General features: G+C 38.7%; 1 protein-coding gene across 18 annotated transcripts in view; it reads right to left on the bottom strand.

Moving 5' to 3' along the window:
* Positions 1–17,058, bottom strand: part of PCGF3 (polycomb group ring finger 3) — a 108,707-nt gene that overhangs the window by 14,304 nt on the left and 77,345 nt on the right. For 17 of the 18 annotated variants that reach the window (XM_073345792.1, XM_073345797.1, XM_073345787.1 and 14 more), the window contains 5 exons: positions 13,340–13,457; positions 9,244–9,340; positions 5,075–5,130; positions 3,824–3,934; positions 1,306–1,394 (listed from right to left, as the gene is read on the bottom strand). In XM_073345792.1, coding sequence (XP_073201893.1) covers positions 1,306–1,394; positions 3,824–3,934; positions 5,075–5,130; positions 9,244–9,340; positions 13,340–13,457 — 471 coding nt within the window. Of the gene's footprint in view, positions 1–1,305; positions 1,395–3,823; positions 3,935–5,064; positions 5,131–9,243; positions 9,341–13,339; positions 13,458–17,058 lie in introns of all 18 variants that reach the window. The other variant, XM_073345793.1, reaches the window with a different exon arrangement.

The following is a 17,058-nucleotide window of genomic DNA, read 5'->3' on the forward strand; positions in this document are numbered from 1 at the left end:
CTTGACAAAGCTCTGGCTGGGATGATTTAGTTGGGGATTGGTCCTGCTTTGAGCAGGGGGTTGGACTAGATGACCTTCTGGGGTCCCTTCCAACCCTGATATTCTATGATTCTATGATTCTAAATGGGACTTGCAGTGTGCCACGAGGTGGATTAATGAGAGCAGCTTCAGACAGGGAGCGAGTATCCCAAACCTAAAGGAGCCTTCAGAAAATGCTTTGCCAGCGGCCCTGTATCTGGGTGGCATCCCCATGGATCTCAATGTGGCAGGATGGCAGAGGGAAAGAGGTCATCTTTCAGAAAAGTAGGTCCCAGGCCATTTATGCCTTTATAGGTAAAAGGCCAACACCTTCAATTGTAGCCAGTACTTGGGGGATGGGAAGCCAGTGTAGATTTAAAAGCACGGTTTCCTATGCTTTACTGGGGGGAGAGGGGAGGGAGGGGGAATGGATGGATTCCATAACAGATGAGCTAGTTTATTCTACACGTTTTTTTTATCTGAAGAGTGGTTTAAGCTGTAGTGCAGTTAACAACTACAATCTCCTGGCCATACGTAAAGGTGAAAAAACTGACCTACTTTACTAGCAGATGAAAGTCCAGACAGATTGATAAAATGCACACCTGCGCCACAAACGGCAACTGAACACCCTCAGCAGAGGTGGTATCTCTGCCATTTTTTCCTGTTTTTTCCCAACCAACATCACAACTCCAACTTCTATGGATTTTGCCTCAGCCATCTGGCTCTCATCCAAACAGCAGGCTAAGCAATCAATTGCTTTGCCTAGGTAAGGGACTATGGAGCTGGTCCTATGACAGCTATTTTGGTCCTGATTTGGAGTATAAAAAGATGCCATTAGTTCTCTTCCTTCCTTGCTGTTTTTGCTACAAAGTAGCAAAAACAAATCATCATCTGTATTAAATATATTTTAAGGTGTTAGATAAAGTTCTAGATTTAAATTACTTTGCATTTTTAGAGAGTAATTTTCTCAGCCACAGACCTCACATACCAGTTTTGAGGCACATTTTTTAATTCACTTCAGGCTAGAGGACAATCAATCACAATTATAACGGCCACTGATCCTTAATGAGATTTTCTTGAAAAACAAACGCCACCCCTTCCCTACACATAAAGGCACTTGGTTCAACTTTATACATTCTACTAAAAAGCATGGAAAAACAGTACCTTGCTTCTATCAACTGATGAAAGTATGGATATAAAAGATTATTTGTCCTTCATAGCACATAACGAAAATAAAGTTAAATGGTAACCTAAAACTAAGTAAAAGTTGCCTGAAAGATATTCTACCTGTTCATCACTTCTGTGATAGTCATTATCTTCTTCCTGTTTTTCTTCTGATGTTTCTTTGTTTGAACTCTCATCAGCTTTAGTTTCACCTTAAATAAAAAAGGAAAGCATTATAATCATGAAATTAAAAGATGTTAAACTGTAGGTAATCTCAATCGATAGTAACAAAAATAAAATCAAGACAAAGCAAATGGGGTTTTATAAGTTTCTGAATGTGTCAGACTGGGGGTGAGCTCATTTTATAAAAGTTAAAAAGGAGGTTAACCATCTTTGGGATTTTCTGGATGCATACTTAGCTAGGTGTAGATTCACAGGCAGTGCACCTATGTTTCAAGGGCCCTAATCCAAAACCCACTGAGGACAATGGAAAGACTGACACTGAGCTTTAAAGCAGGACATAAATGCACAGCTAAGGAAGAAAGCATTTGTTGCTTTGAAGGACTTACAAGCTGGACAGTCACCATGTCGAAAAATAATTTTCTCCTTAAAAAAAGATTATCAATGCACCATTACTGTCCCAAGATTGTATTCGAAAGTCAGGAAGTTCAAAAACTTCAGGTTGCCAAAGAAATGTCAACTCTGCTAAGTATTATATACGCAGTAATTTCTATTCCTTTTCCTCTCAAAAAGAAGCCTTAAGGTATTACATTTATTAGTAAAATATAATTCCAGCCCTAACTGTTCAAATTTCCTAGTATTAGTGTGTGATATCCCTAGCTTTATGCATTGATGTGCTGTTCACTCAAATTTTAAGTAAACTCTGAAAACTGTTGTGTGATACTTTTTTTTTTTTGGTCACTAAAAACTATATTTAATAGGAAATTTGGGAGTGGGCGGGGGGGTTGAATTATGCATGCACAATCAATCTCTACCGACAAACAAAATTATGGTCCAAATCCCTGGATATAGCAAGAGGGGAAATCACAGCTCAGGAATGTGACCTTTGCTCTCCACCAAATCTTGGGCTTGCTACTTTAAGCGACTGTCAACAGCCCCACGGGTCCATGGTGGCAACTGGGTATCAGCAGACCATAACCCTCACCATGGCCAACTCTGCTAGCAGCCAGTATCATGGTAGTGTAGGAGCTCCTACACCAGCACTATTCCAAAAGATATCCCAGGCGGGGGTGGTCTTCCTATGGCCAGTTAAGATGGTTTAAGGGTAGAGGTAGTGTGATGCAAAGCGGACTCACCACACCCTAGGAGGTGAGCATATAGTACTCCTGAGGGAATTCTGCGCCAAAAAATTAAAAATTCTGCAAGTTTTATTTATCAAGGAATAAATGTGGAGGTTCCAGCATGGCAGCGAGGAGCACAGGCCACTGGCTACACAGAGGTGGGAGATCACCCTGCAGCCTCCCTCCCCCATCCCAGGACACTGACTTGGTCCTGAGGCTGCATCCAACTTTACGTAGCGCAAGGGCTGAGCCTGCCCCAGAAACACTGCAGGGCCCTGCCCCTCCATGCCAAATGCACCAGGTGTGGGGTAGGCAGGCTCAACCAGGCAGGAACCAAGTGTGGAGGGGCTCAGTGTGTGGGGATCCAGGTGTGGAGTGAGAGGGTTCTGTGTGGGACAATCTGGGTGCAGACAGCTCAGTGAGGGATCCAGGTGTGGAGGTAATCTGGATGCACAGAGGCTTGTTCTGGGGTTTCAGGTGCAGGGGCAATGGGACTCTGCAGGGGAGGGTCTGAGTATGAGGGGCTCAGCGGGAAGGTGGGGGGCTAGGTGCTGGGGGAGTGGGGCTTGGGGGTCTGGGTGCAGCTAGCTAGGGCTCAGTGGGGTGGGGGATCTGGGTGTGAGGGAGCTCATTGGGGTGGTCCAGGTGCAGGGGGTGGTCTGGGTGCAGAGGTGGAGGTCTGGAGACAGGGGGTCTGGGTGCAAGGGGGTCTCCAGATGTAGGGGTTGAGGTTCAGCAGGGTAGGATTCAGGTATGGAGGGGTGTGGGGGGCAGATTCTGGGATGAGGCTTGGCAGGATGGGTCCGAGTATGGGGGGTCTGGATGCAGGGGGTTGGGCAGACAGGGGAGCAGCTCCCCATACAGTGACCCCTTCCCTGCAGCTGAGGTGTGATGAGGGCTGGAAGCAATGGAGGATGCTGAGCTTCCTGCAGCCAGGGGAGGTTTCTGGGGGTGGGTCTAGCAGCTGATCCCAGTGCAGGGTAGGAGCCACCATAGTGATTTGCCTCTCTGCCAGCTGCTCCAGGTGCATTAAACTATGTGCCTGAGCTGCTAGGGAGAGGTGCGTGACCGCTCTTGTAACTTCCCTTTGCTTCCCCTGTCAGAAAGTCATTTTTCTGAGGGGAAGCAAAGAAATCCGTGGGGGACATGAATTCTGTGTGTGCATAGTGACGCAGAATTTCTCCAGGAGTAGTACAACTTAACACCATTAGATGTTTAATGCAGTCACATTCAGAATGTACAATACTACATAACAATTTCTATAATTATGATTGGTGTTTAGAATAATCTTATTAGCATAATGGCATTTTTCCCAAAGAGAGCAAACAAAAATAAATTACCATTCCGATGCGAATCTAAATGTTGCTTAGCAGAGCAGGTCTCCCCTTTGATGTCCCCTGGTACTTCCATGCCTAGTTTATGATAGAATTCTCTCTGCTTTCTCATTTCCGCTGTTTAAAAATTTAAACAGTTTCACTAATAAGTGTCAATGTAACATTTATAAAATTGTTTCAAACCTCTCCCACTTCCTCATAGAAGAAACTTCCCAGCAAGAAGAGGCACTTATCGGAGTGTGAACAACACTATCCCTTCACTTTTGGCTGCATCTCTGCTTTTCCTAATTGCCATTTTATCAAGTTACACCACATATCTTGTCATTCAGCTGTAGAATAACCACCTCATCTTCCCAGGCTGCTATTACATCATTTCTGTGATTTCAGATCATATGGATTTTAAAGCTACTCCATATTTTTCCATGTATCCTTCTACAAATCTCTCAGTTGAAGTACATGATACATGCCTGTTTAGTTACACATGTAAGAGATTCAGAATTTCCTTTTTTCTCCCTATTTCTAATTTTTAGCCTGAAAGAATTTCATTTATATATAGTCTCTTTACTTAAACTTGCATATTTAAAAGTGAGAGAATGTCCTCTTGACTTGACAACTTAGTTTCAATGAAAATTTTCCACCTAAACAGGTAGTAAAACACTACTGAAAAAAAATGAGAATGGTCCAGTAGTTGGTACAGAATATTCCTTCAGCTCAAGACACCCAATATTGTCAAACTATTACTGTTATGAGAAGAAGCACACAAATTAGAAGTTACCTGTTAGCAAAGGCCTAAAGTACAAAAGGAAGAAAATTATGCTGAAACCAAACATTTTCTCTGCATTAAATGTTTCACTTTTGACAACTTGGGAAAGCAGCAACCAAATGATTGAATAAACGTAGAATTCAAAACAAAATGTACATACAAAATATAATGCCAACACACAAAAGTTTGCTTTAAAGTGTTACACAACATTATACAATGTTTTAATTTTCCTGAAACATCCCCACAATTTTCATGACTGGAACATTTTCCAGTACTGGGTGTCTAACATTAACAGAAAGCACATATTGAAGGATAAAGTGAAATCAGTGCTAGAATTTGAATAAGTGCAGAAATGCTTCCACTGTATATTTTTCACCACTATCTTTGTCTAAAAGCAGCAAGCAGGTGAAAAACCTATGCTATCCCTTAAACATGCACAGTAGCTCTTTGTAAATCTAACATTTACAGCTAAAAGAAGACATACCAAGACTTACCATCTTGAAGGCCTGGCACAAGTTTGTAAACAATATCTTGCATTGTTCTGTCATGACTGGCAAAAAGAACAAAACAATTAGAATTTGAAAACTTCCTGTTTTTTAATCAATCATCTCTATTCTAAATGTCATCTCACTTAAAGAGAAAGACTCCAATATTAAATAGATTATGCAGACAGGAATATAGACTTTTAAACATCACAGTAGAGAATATTCAGATTTATAAATGGTAATTGAACATCAGAAAGATGTAATATGAGAAAATGATTTTAGTGGACTGGAAGGAGCAAGATGAGAAAGGAAGCCTGATAAGGCCCCAACCGTCAAGGCAGAAGGTAATAAAGTAGCCCATGTGATGTGGAGAATGACACACTAGAATGTTAACAGGCTGTGTGAATTTTCTGAAGTCCACCCTTAACAGAACACAGAAGAACATGAATGATCCGTCTAGAGCAGAATGTGGAATTGCGCCCAACTGCATCAAGGTACACATGTTGGTAATGCACATTTTACTATACCTCGATAGAATTTTGACCTAAGGCAGGCAATTTTTGGCTCAAGATGAGGAAAAATACACTTTAACACGGCCTTCCTATTCAGCACGGTATCAGCCAAAGGATATTACTGAAGGTTTGCAATGGTACAAACATCTTTATGAATAACTGTACATTTCTCATACATGTGGAACAATACTTAAATCAAATTTTCATTAGTTATAGTGCACTGCACCAGAGAATCTGGTCCCAGCTATTTCTGCTGCTATGCAGCTTGACTATCTAAATTACAGGGTCCCTATTCTGTTACAAAAGTCTTATTTCTCTTACAGCTATTTTAAATAGAGTCTAGAAGATTTTGTTTTCCTCCATACACAGCTGTTTCATGAAGTTACATACCACATTCTTTGCTGGTGATAAACTGGTGCAACTACAACAACTTCAACAGATATTTACCTATTTCCACCAGCAATGAATTTGCCCATATGGGATTAGACCAACATTCCTATATAGATAGACAGACCATTTTGTTATGAGAATGCACAGATACACTAGGAGATGTTAACATCCCCAGGTCCTTCAATCCCACATTTGGGGATGTTTGGCGAAATTATCCATACTATGTTCCTTTTCTAACGAACAGCTAGAGAAAAGCATGCACAGGAAAAGCATATAAATCAAGAAAAAGGAGTTAAGCCCATATATTCAGCTGTTTATAGGCAAAGACAGTAAATTGCTCTTAATCCAACCACTTCCATTCAAATTTAAGAGCAGCAATGAGCAGCTCACAAAGCTGTGTTGTCCAGTGATTCTTAAGCAGAAAGGTAAGGTGGCCTGACACTAGGCATGGAGGGGGAAAAAAGCAAAATTGGTCAAGACCCTAAACCTCTAGCCCTCAACCTCCTTGGAGAAGCTAATCTACTGATTCGCTTTCAACAGAAATTCAAACAAAGAAAAATCAAGAAAGGGCAATTCTATCTAGAAAAGTACCATTTGAAAGGGCCAGAATGTTACCAGACCTCTGAAACGATACTACCAAGTTCTAATATTAAGCAAAAATAGTGCAATAATTTTAAAAATACACCCATCCCAGCTGACAGCTGGCATTACCCTGGAAAAATGTACCATGTTGAGCACTGGCTCTGACTCCAAGGCAGGAGTGTATGCTCGTAACAGAGGTCAGTTCTCAGCAGTACTCCACAACAGCGGAGACCACTCAGACAGAAACAGCAGTAACAGAGTTAGTAGCAGTTTACTAGTTACTTCAACCTTTTAAACAATATTTTAAGAGCATGAGGAGAACAATTAGGTTTAAATGAACTAATGGAACATCCCCATTTTAGCTAAGTCTCTAACATGAGTGTGAGGGGTCTATTTCCAGATTGCAGATGCTTCACCAAGAGCATTTCAATATAAATGAACCACAGTCAAGCAGTCAGTCAAACTACAGTAACCAATACATAGCAGCAAGCAGGTATAAAAACTTAACTGCCTTCTCACTTCTGAATCACGAGAGGTGCTTAGGTTACCTATTTCCCAGCTGGACCGGGGGCTGTGGAGGGGAAGAAGTCAAGCTATGGGTCTGCATAACAAGTGATTAACAGAATTAAGATTTATATAAAACAATTTCCTTCCTGTACACATTCTCTAGTCGAAAAATCGTATATCTTCAACAGCAGCTTGAACAAAGGAACCACTGTGACCATCTAGTCTGACTTCTATATAACACAGGCCAGACAACTTTCCCAAAATAATTCCTAGAGAATCTCTTAGGATGACATGCAATTTTGATTTAAAAGTTACTAGGGATGAAAAATCCTCCGCGACCCTTAGCAAATTTTTCCAATGGTTACACTCTCTCTCTCTCTCTCTCTCTCTCTCTCTCTCTCTGTTAAAAATTTACACCTTATTTCCAGTCCGAATTTGTCTAGATTCAACTTCCAGCCGCTGAATTATGTTAAGCCTTTCTCTGCTAGACTGAAGAGCTCATTATCAAATATTTGTTCCCATATAGGTAGGTACTTACAGACTGTAATCAAGTCACCCCTTAACCTTCTCTTTGTTAAGCTAAATAAATAGAGCTTCTTGAAACTATCACCCTAAGCCAAGTTTTCTAATCCTTTACTCATTCTCATGCCTCCTCTCTGAACGGTCTCCAATTTATCAACAGACACCAGAGCTCTGGGTACAGTAGTCCAGCAGCGGTGGCACCAGTGCCAAATACAGAGGTAAAATAACCTCTCTGGGAAACTCAAGTTTTCCATTTTTATGCATCCCACGACTGCACTAATCCTTTTGGACACTGTCACACAGGAGTTCATGTTCAACTGATTATTCATCAGGATCCCCCAATCTTTTTCTGAGTCACTGATTCCAGAATAGAATCCCCCATCCTGTAAGCATGGCCTACATTCTTAGTTCCTAGATGTACACAGTTACATTTGCCATTGTTTGTTACATTGTTACATTGTTTGCTTGCACCCAGCTCATCAAGTGATCCAGATCGCTCTGAATCAGTGATTTATCTTCTTCGTTATTTACTACTTCCCAAATTTGTGTCATCAACTAGAAAATGGGGGGAAGGAAGGCAGGGGGTTGACTACACTTTTCAAAATCCACTGCTTTCAGCATCTGTGCCAGGGACTGTGGGATACATATTCAAAGTAGTGCAACTAACAATTTCATCAAATACTTTGCTTGGAGGCAGGGCAGAAGTGCACCTTAAAAGAATAGCTGGTGTGGATGCACTGCCCCGATCCAACTTACAGCGCTGCATTTTCAGCAGTGAAATCTGCAGTAGTACAGTTCTTTAGTGTGGACCAAGCCAGGTGAGCCAATAGCAGCAGTTGATTATCATGGTGACCGATGCCTTAGAAATATTTAAGTTGAGAGGAAACTGTAGGAGAAAAAGTAAGGGAAAGCACAACCTGCAAAAATATATTATACAGTAGAGACACAGAAAGAGAGGACAATACAAGCAGGATACCACAAACATGCTAGGGCATGTTGTGAATGGACATTGAGTGGCTGTGGGCTTAGAAAGAGGGCAGGTACAAATCCTTCAGCATTGGCTCCAACCAAAAGAGGTCGGTCTAACCTTTCTGCTGCTCTACCTCCTATGTGTAATTAGATTATCCTGCAAATTAACTGTCACTCAGAAGACTAAACAATGACAATGCTGCCACCTTCAGATTTCAGTCTTTGAATAGTACCTCAAATAAAAGATTAAAACCAGAGTGCATCTGCCATAACAAAAAATACATTTGAACTACCAGTCATGTGAATATAATGAAATATTAGATAAACATGTAATTCGCACAATCAGAAATAGATTATATACAACCTATGAGAGCCAGATAAAGTCTAACCAGAAATTACTAAATCCAACTAAACTTCAGTAGAAATTGGTAAAAACTAGACAAATATTTTGCTTGTTCTTAAATTTGACCAAACACATTAAGTTTCAAAGATCACTTCAAAGTTCAATCTCCCACTTTGCTTACACAGAATCATTATTTTAATTTCAAATCAAGCGCCTCGCTTTTAAGTATTTAAGAAAGAATAGCAGGGAAGTAAGAAAATCTGGTAAAGAATCGTGCCATAATCGGAGATATCTACACATGACCTTTAATGATTTTAATTATCTGTGATTTTCATTTCATGCTGCACACTTACCCGATATACTGTAGTGGATGGCTCTGATGTATAACAATTCTACATGTTGGACAGGTGTTATTTTCCTCCAAATACTTCACCAGGCAACTTCTACAGACTGCAGACACATTTATAATTAGGAAGAAAAAACACCTACTAAAACAAGTTCACATTTAATTTCTTTTCAAATGTTCACAAAAACACAAATTGCATAGAAATAGAAACAGAACTCACACACAATTCAGATTTTGTCCCTTATATTTCATATAAATAAGTTCTAATATACCACTGAATAACACACAATCTCTATTATCTTTCATGGGAGTTCTTAAAACAGAACAATGGTAGATGACAATCAACGTATGAAGGACATATTATGTTATTGTCCTGTTCCTGAACAGGTAAAGCTTACTTCAAAACTATTAGAATACATAATACACAACCCAAAATACCATATGCTAGAAAGAAAGTTAGAGCTGTGGTTGTAAACGAAAGGAAACTTAGCCAAGGAAATAAACTTTGGGCAAAGAAAATATTTCCTTCCGAGAAGTTGCTGTTTAGTGAACATGCAGCTCCTAGCTGAAAAAGTGCATTCAGGTGCTATTTCACCTCAGACCAAATACAACGTACGTTATAATTACAAATATTAAAACAATCATAATAGAGCACTGCACAATAGTTTGCTTTTGGACCTGTTTCAAAGTCTATATACATAATTGTATTCGTTTCATTTTACATAAATTTACAAACAAGTTACTCATTTTAACCAAATACTATTAACTGTTTAAAAGAAAATCATACAAAATTATTTACTTGGATAGTAATTGCTTATAGAGACAAGATAGGTGAAAGAGAAGATTTTGATCTACAAAGAGCTCTTCTTCTGGACTGTGTAGCTCAAAACTTGTCTTTCTCCAACAGAAGTTGGTCCTATAAAAGATATTACTTCACCCACCTTGTCTCCCTAAAATCCCAGGACCAACACAAGTACAACACTGCAAACAGTAATTACTTATGTGATAAATGAATTCCAGCTAAAGATTTTTCTTTTTTCTAATGATTTTTGAGTTACTGAAATTTCTGTGCAAATATAAAGTGGGAATTTTGGGTAAGTGAGCATCTTTCTAATAACTCAGGCTGATTCATTATTTTTACCCAACAGTGCTATAAGAGTTCTAAAGACTAAGTTACAGAGGTATACTTTCTGCAGTTAAACAGTGCCATCTACCTCTCACACAAGTTGATGTATGTTTGAAGAATAATTACAAATCAAAAGCCAAAAGTCAGCAAAGGTGTAATGTATGAACGGATTACAGTATTTTCAGTCATTACATTTAAGATAACATTGTTAGCAGCTGCTGTCAATGACTTAACTAGTAGGACAGCATTCTTATCCTGAACCATAAACCAAGTCTAGTAGCACTGCTCACTGAAGCCCAGATCCTGCAGAGGAATCTGCCTCAGTGGGACTCTACACAGGTGAAGGGGTCCAGACTAGCAGATTCTCATGCAGAGCGGAAGCCCAGGAAGGCAACCAGGAAACCCAAATCCTGCTCTCAATGAGTCAATGAAAGCAGAATCAAACCCATCATTTATAGCTTTAAACTCAATTGTAAGTTTTTTTTCTTATTTTAAACTATAATTTAGAATGTTTATTTTAAAAAGCATCCACTAGAAAATAGCAGTCACTATCCGTTGCAATCTCCTACACTACCTTTCTTACATTTTCATTCCTGTCAGCTTTTTTTTTTTTTTTTGGTTGTTTATAACCAAGAAATCTATCTTTCCTCATCTTTTATTATCCCTTTGAATGACGAAGATAAAAATCTATATTTGGAGCATAACTTTTCATGACACATTAAGACAGCTTTCATATACATCCTGCCGTCCAAGTATCAACGTAGAAGATGAAGTATTAAAACAATTTTAACAGAAGCTGCATTTTGTTATTGCCATTGTTAATAAAAAGGCATGAATAGGAGAAGACTGTTAATAGCTACCAAAGCACAGTATCTGTTGGAGTTTGTCCTAACCATGTCATAAGACTGGAAAGTTATAATTACCAAGATACATGTGAAGGAAGAGAGCATGGGAAGAGATGGAGGAAATTTACTTTCCCCATAATTCTCCTCCTCTGGAGGGCACCTTGCAGGGATTCTCACTCTAGTTTTAAGTACCTAGCATGACAGATGGAATCCCTGAAATTCTAAAGGTTTGAGTATCCCCGAAAGCAATAAGTAGCAACCAGACATGTGAGCCACCCCGCCAGTGCCCATATAGTACCTTGGAATCTTCCAGTTTGGTTCTCAGTTAGTAGAAAACAAAATTAAAGCCAGACACAAAAATAGCATTGATTGAGAGAAGTCAGTGCCTTGAAAGCACGTAATATATGTAAATGTTGCAAATAATCCAACATCTAAAACAGACTCCTCCAAGATAATATTTCCCAAAAGGGAAAATAAAAACGACAATTTTCCTTCCTCTAAAGATACTTTACAGCAGTGTGTCCTGCATAGAGTGTCCTGCATACTCAAGGAATATCCCAAAAGACAAGCATAGTACTATCCAACAGCACATGCAATTTGAACAATGCCAATACCAACAGGATTTGTTGTAGTTTTTCAATTATAGTAAGGTAACATACCTCCTGTCACCTGTCCAGCTTAACATAAGACTAAAGGATGGATCCAGAAGTAACAAAACTTTCCAAAAGCACGGACAACACAAATGAACGACATACCTGAAAATATAAAAGCTCGAGGGGCTGGAGATTTGAGCTTTCTTATTTCAGATACAGGTTCTGCATAATTGTCACCCCAAAACAGTATTCTTCTCGAGTCCCAATCCAAGAAATAGTGCTTGGCAAGCATATGTAGCAATGACCATATTTATGCCTTGCCTACATGAACGGAACATGCTTGCCTGCCATGCATATTTCTCAGCTACAGGCAAGCAAAGACTTTCCTGCTTCAGATCGAATGAGCCTTGACATGACTTTCTAGCCTTAGGTCTGGCAGATCGTTTCTATCAGCCATTTAAACATAGTCCTTTTAATGACAGCATTGCTAAAGTTTGGTACTAGGTGGATCAGCAAAAAAAAACACCCTTCAACTCATTCCACCAGGGAGGAATCATTCCAAAACTAGACTGGTAATTCACGAAGCAAAGAGTAGCAGCCACGTACTGGCAACCTCTTCATCAGAGCAGATCCCAGCCTTGGATCATAACATTTCAGGATTATGGGGCACAGTACAGCCCAGGCCACCTGTACAACCAAGTTCTTGCATTGGGGTGGGAGAAGTAAAAACTGGTACAGGATAGGGTGGCAAGACTGGATGGTGTTTAATCCTAGTACCTCTCTCTGATGGCCCTTATCAACATAATCAGAATAGATAGAAAGCAGAGAAAAACCACTAGAAAGAGACACTGCACCACCCCAAAGCTGGAGGGGATGAAGAGCTAGAGTGGTAATTGAAGAAGAAGTTGACCAGGTGGTTTAAAGGCAAGTAATAAGGTTACTGTAAGGGTAGGGTATGACAACCAGTTTGGGGAGAAGGGACTAGCACTCATGGCTGCTACTGCCTATAGTGTACTCTAGAATTTCAGAGCTCTGCCCATCTCACTCCAGGGTGAGTTCTGAACAGACACAATAACCAGAAAATAAGGTTTGTTTTTTTTCCAAATCAACTTAGTTACAATTCAAAGTCCTTCTAGCATTTGTCTTCATATTTAAACGTCCAAATTTTCTAACAAGTATTTAGTATGGTAATTTTTTTAACTACCAATATTGCGTATGTGAAAAATCAGTCTGATTATTGCTGTTGAGATAACGACTACTTTTTTAAATCAGTGCAAGATACTTTTTAAAACCACTTCCATTTATTATATATGGTGTCAGCTCTGTGCAACACATCTAGGGCTCATGGTTTTCCTTCTCTTGTTCTCTTCATGAGAATATAATTTTTGCTTACAACGTGAAGTATATAGCAAAATTTGCATTGTTTTGGCAGAGCCACAATAGATTTTTAAACGTCAACTGAAAACTGAAGTATCTAGTATGTGAAGTAAAAAAACATTAATTTTCTTTAACACGCTATAGCATCATAGTCATACTCACAGGTATGTAGGCATTCTGTTACAGTGGTGGCATCAATAAGGTATCCATTGCAGAGACGACAGGTTATATGGGCATTAATATCCCAGAGTTTAATCTTTCTAGTCAGCATCTTTGGTGTCTATAGAAGAAACACACAATTGTTAGCATGTCAGGTGTACTGATTATGTAGCAAGTCTTGGAGTAACCTAATTACAATAATTTGTATTAGGGATATCAATATGCAACTTCAGGCTCCCAGGCATTTTATGTATGGAATAAGGGTATTATATAATTTTAAAGGATTTACCGGATAAAAATGGGCAGTGAAACAAACAATGTAAGACCTACAGTATTTTGAGGTTTGAATAATGTAAATGAGAAGGATTGGTAATTACTACATTAATATAGCTCAGATTCCGTAAGCAGCTAGAAGGAGTTTGATATTCTGATCTTAACAGTTTTTCTTCTAAGTTATGCCAGCATGTGGCATAACAGAGCTCCTTTACTGATGAAAAAGACTAAATTTTAGGGCCAAATCCTGCTTGTTTTACTCATATAAGTAATCCCATTCAAGCCAATAATTAAAGTATATGAAAGTGAGAAGAGTGGACCCTGAAGAAAGTTCATCAGAGCACAATATCAAAAGGAGTAGGTCTGGCTGGGTAAAATTTATCAAGTTGTACTTTGTATTTATAGCCTATTTTTCCTATAGTTAAAACTTCACTTCGAAATTGAAGAAAAGTTGTATTTGAATAAAGTGGCTGTAAAGTAAACAGAAATGGTTTTCCTAAAAGCTAAAACTAGGTTCTCAGGAAGAAAAAAAGATGACTTCAAACATAAAATTAGCTCTATACCGACAAAGTTATCTCCTATGAAACTAAGAAATCTGAACTGCATGTGTCTTTCCTTCCAAGGTGAAGGAGATTACAAATACCATAATGAAAGAAAAGGAAGACAGGGATTCTAAAACAGAATAGCTCTTTTCAAACCATTTTTCACAGCATTTCTGATATCGCTGGCAGAGCAAAGAGAAATCTGCAAAAGCCTTTTTAGGGGATGGTACATGCCTCTGATTGTAAACTGGGTAGTGGTGTATTTTAACTAAGAAATAGGTATGTACTTTTTCCTCTTCTGGAATCGCAAGAAAGTCTGCTTGAAATTTTAAGAACTTTGTACTTCACCCTTAAAACCATTTTAGGATGACAGATATTTATCATAGCTAGAAATTAGACTACAGCACGCAATGCTATATAGCTTCCATATCCCTTTACTTCCATAAGCATACAGTAAACAAGCAACATATATGGATTTAGATTTAAATGCTGGCCCCTAGAATATTTTAACACACTAATCTTTTCCAAAATGTCAATACATGAGCACTTAGTGTATAATTTATCTCCTCTGTTGCTGTTAGCTGATCCTCCTGGAAAAATGTGACTTCGTTGCTGACCCGATTGATGCAGGTAGTTTGTTAGCCCCGGCCAAATATTAAGGAGCAAGGATTGGCTCTGTAGAAAGGACCCATGGTGTGAACTGAGCAGCCCACAAACCAGAATATGGGAAGCAACCAAGTCTGAGGAAAACGCTAAATTCTGCTAAATTAAACCAAATTCTGTGCATCATTTTAGTTCCTTTTATTTAAACAGCAGACCCAGAAAGGGCCAAGCTATGACCTGCTAAAATCTGTGTAATTTTAAGCACGGTAAAGAAGCCACCGCTTACACATTCTTGCTGTAAAGGAACATATATTGGTAGAATAAAATGATAGAACTAACATTAAAGCAGGAAGAAAAACTGGTTTTACAATGAGTTACATTCAGCTCCCACACTGCAGGTGTCACCAAACTGCTTTTCAGTAAAATGATTGACAGTGTTTGGTTCAGAACTACAAATTTTAGTTTATTTTTGAATACATTTCATAATCTGAATGAAGTTCTTCAGAGCACGCAAGCTTTCCTATTTGGATACAGCAAGAAGATAGTGTTCAACCTTTACCTTGCACTCTTTGCTTTTTTATTCTTTCCCTCTGTTTAATTCAAGTATGTAATTAAACATGATGGGCCAGCGGAAACCAAGCTTTTGAACCAATAGGAGGAGTAATGGGACTGAAAAAAGTACAGTAAGCCACTAAAATTTAAGCCACTAAAATGCATTTCACCTCTAGCACTGTAAAAACATAGCATGTGACATGAGAAAAAACTTGAAGTACTTCAAATTCTTAAGGCTGAGAAGACAAGTAAATGTAAAAAGAAGTGTTGTATGGTTCTAAGGTTTCATAATTAAATGAAGTAGTGAGTAGCTGCTAAGGACACACTAAAAGTGCATTTAACTTGTGCTGTATAACAGATAGGTCAGAACCTAATTCTGTAGCATAAATTAATCCTTTTTCAATATTCATTTTCTAGCTTAGTTTCCAAGCAACTGAAAGATTTAGCAGTTCATAGATAGTAGGAGTCTCGTTAAAAAGATTGTTGCATAGAAGACAGCTATGTTTACAGAACCCAAAGAGGAGAGACTATTTGTGACTTATTCTTAAAATGATGTACGGTAGTTGGTATAAGTAGTAGCTACTGTTAAACCACTAGATAATGGTGATCACAACAGAATTAGGTTCCACATCTTTGTGGGGGGAAGGGAAAGAATCATACTGTCATGGTGACAGCCAAACTTTAGAAAAGGGCATTTTAAAAATGATTAAGCTAGCCAAATAAAACTAGTGTAAGTAAACTTACACTTAGCCATACAATAATCAAAGGCACACATATCACTAAACAAAGTAAAAAAGTATGGTGAAATGGCAAGTTTCAAGAAGTTGATCACGCCAAATAGGAGAGTCACTCAGAAAATGGAAATTCAACACTAGAAGCTCATAGAAAGTATAAATTAGAATAGATAACATGTTAGTTAGGAAGGCTAAGAAGATATTTGAAGGGCAAATAGCCAAAGCCATAAAAACAAATATGACTAAGTATTTTAGTAGGAATCCAGCCAAAGAACTGATGAGTCCACAGAAACAGCAAGGAGTAAACAGAGTAATTAATAAGGATAAAAATACTGGTGAACATTTACTTCTCTAGAGAATGATGGGGGAATTCTTCACATTGTAAAGATGAGCTACTATCAAACACTGAAGGATCAACACAAGTGGTGCCAGAACAATCTGAGCAGTTAGTTAGCAAAAGGCTACCAGGACCAAGTATTATACATCTACCAGGTCTGAAAGAGCTAAAGAATGAAGCAGCTGAGATACTAACAAAAATACGCAACCTCATTAAAATCAGCTATTATACCAGAAAACCAGAGGTACCAAATGTTGTACACCTATATCTAGAAAAATGCCATAGGGGCAAACCTGGGAATGAATTAATAGTTTAACTAACTGGTAGGGGAAGTCTTAATTAATAAGCCCCTGAATGAACAGGAAAGCAGAACAAACCAGCATGGTTTCTGTAAAGGAAAACTACACATCTCCAATCTATTAAAATTCCTTGAGCATATTAACAAACTACAAAACAACACTGGTTGACAAACTTTCTTAGAACTTTCAAGGAGTCTGGATAACTCACAAAAGAGATTTAAAGCAATCAAGTACTGTGAAATTAAAAATTGGCTAGAGAATAAAAAGAGTAGACATGGTTGTTCAGTTTTCAACATACTGTAGCTGTTAACAGTGGTGTTCCTCAAAGTTCTGTATTACAACCAGTGCCAGATATATTTGTAAATATTTGGAAAAGGGGTGA

Source organism: Lepidochelys kempii, chromosome 5 (assembly GCF_965140285.1).
Source record: "Lepidochelys kempii isolate rLepKem1 chromosome 5, rLepKem1.hap1, whole genome shotgun sequence".
NCBI lineage: Eukaryota > Metazoa > Chordata > Testudines > Cheloniidae > Lepidochelys > Lepidochelys kempii.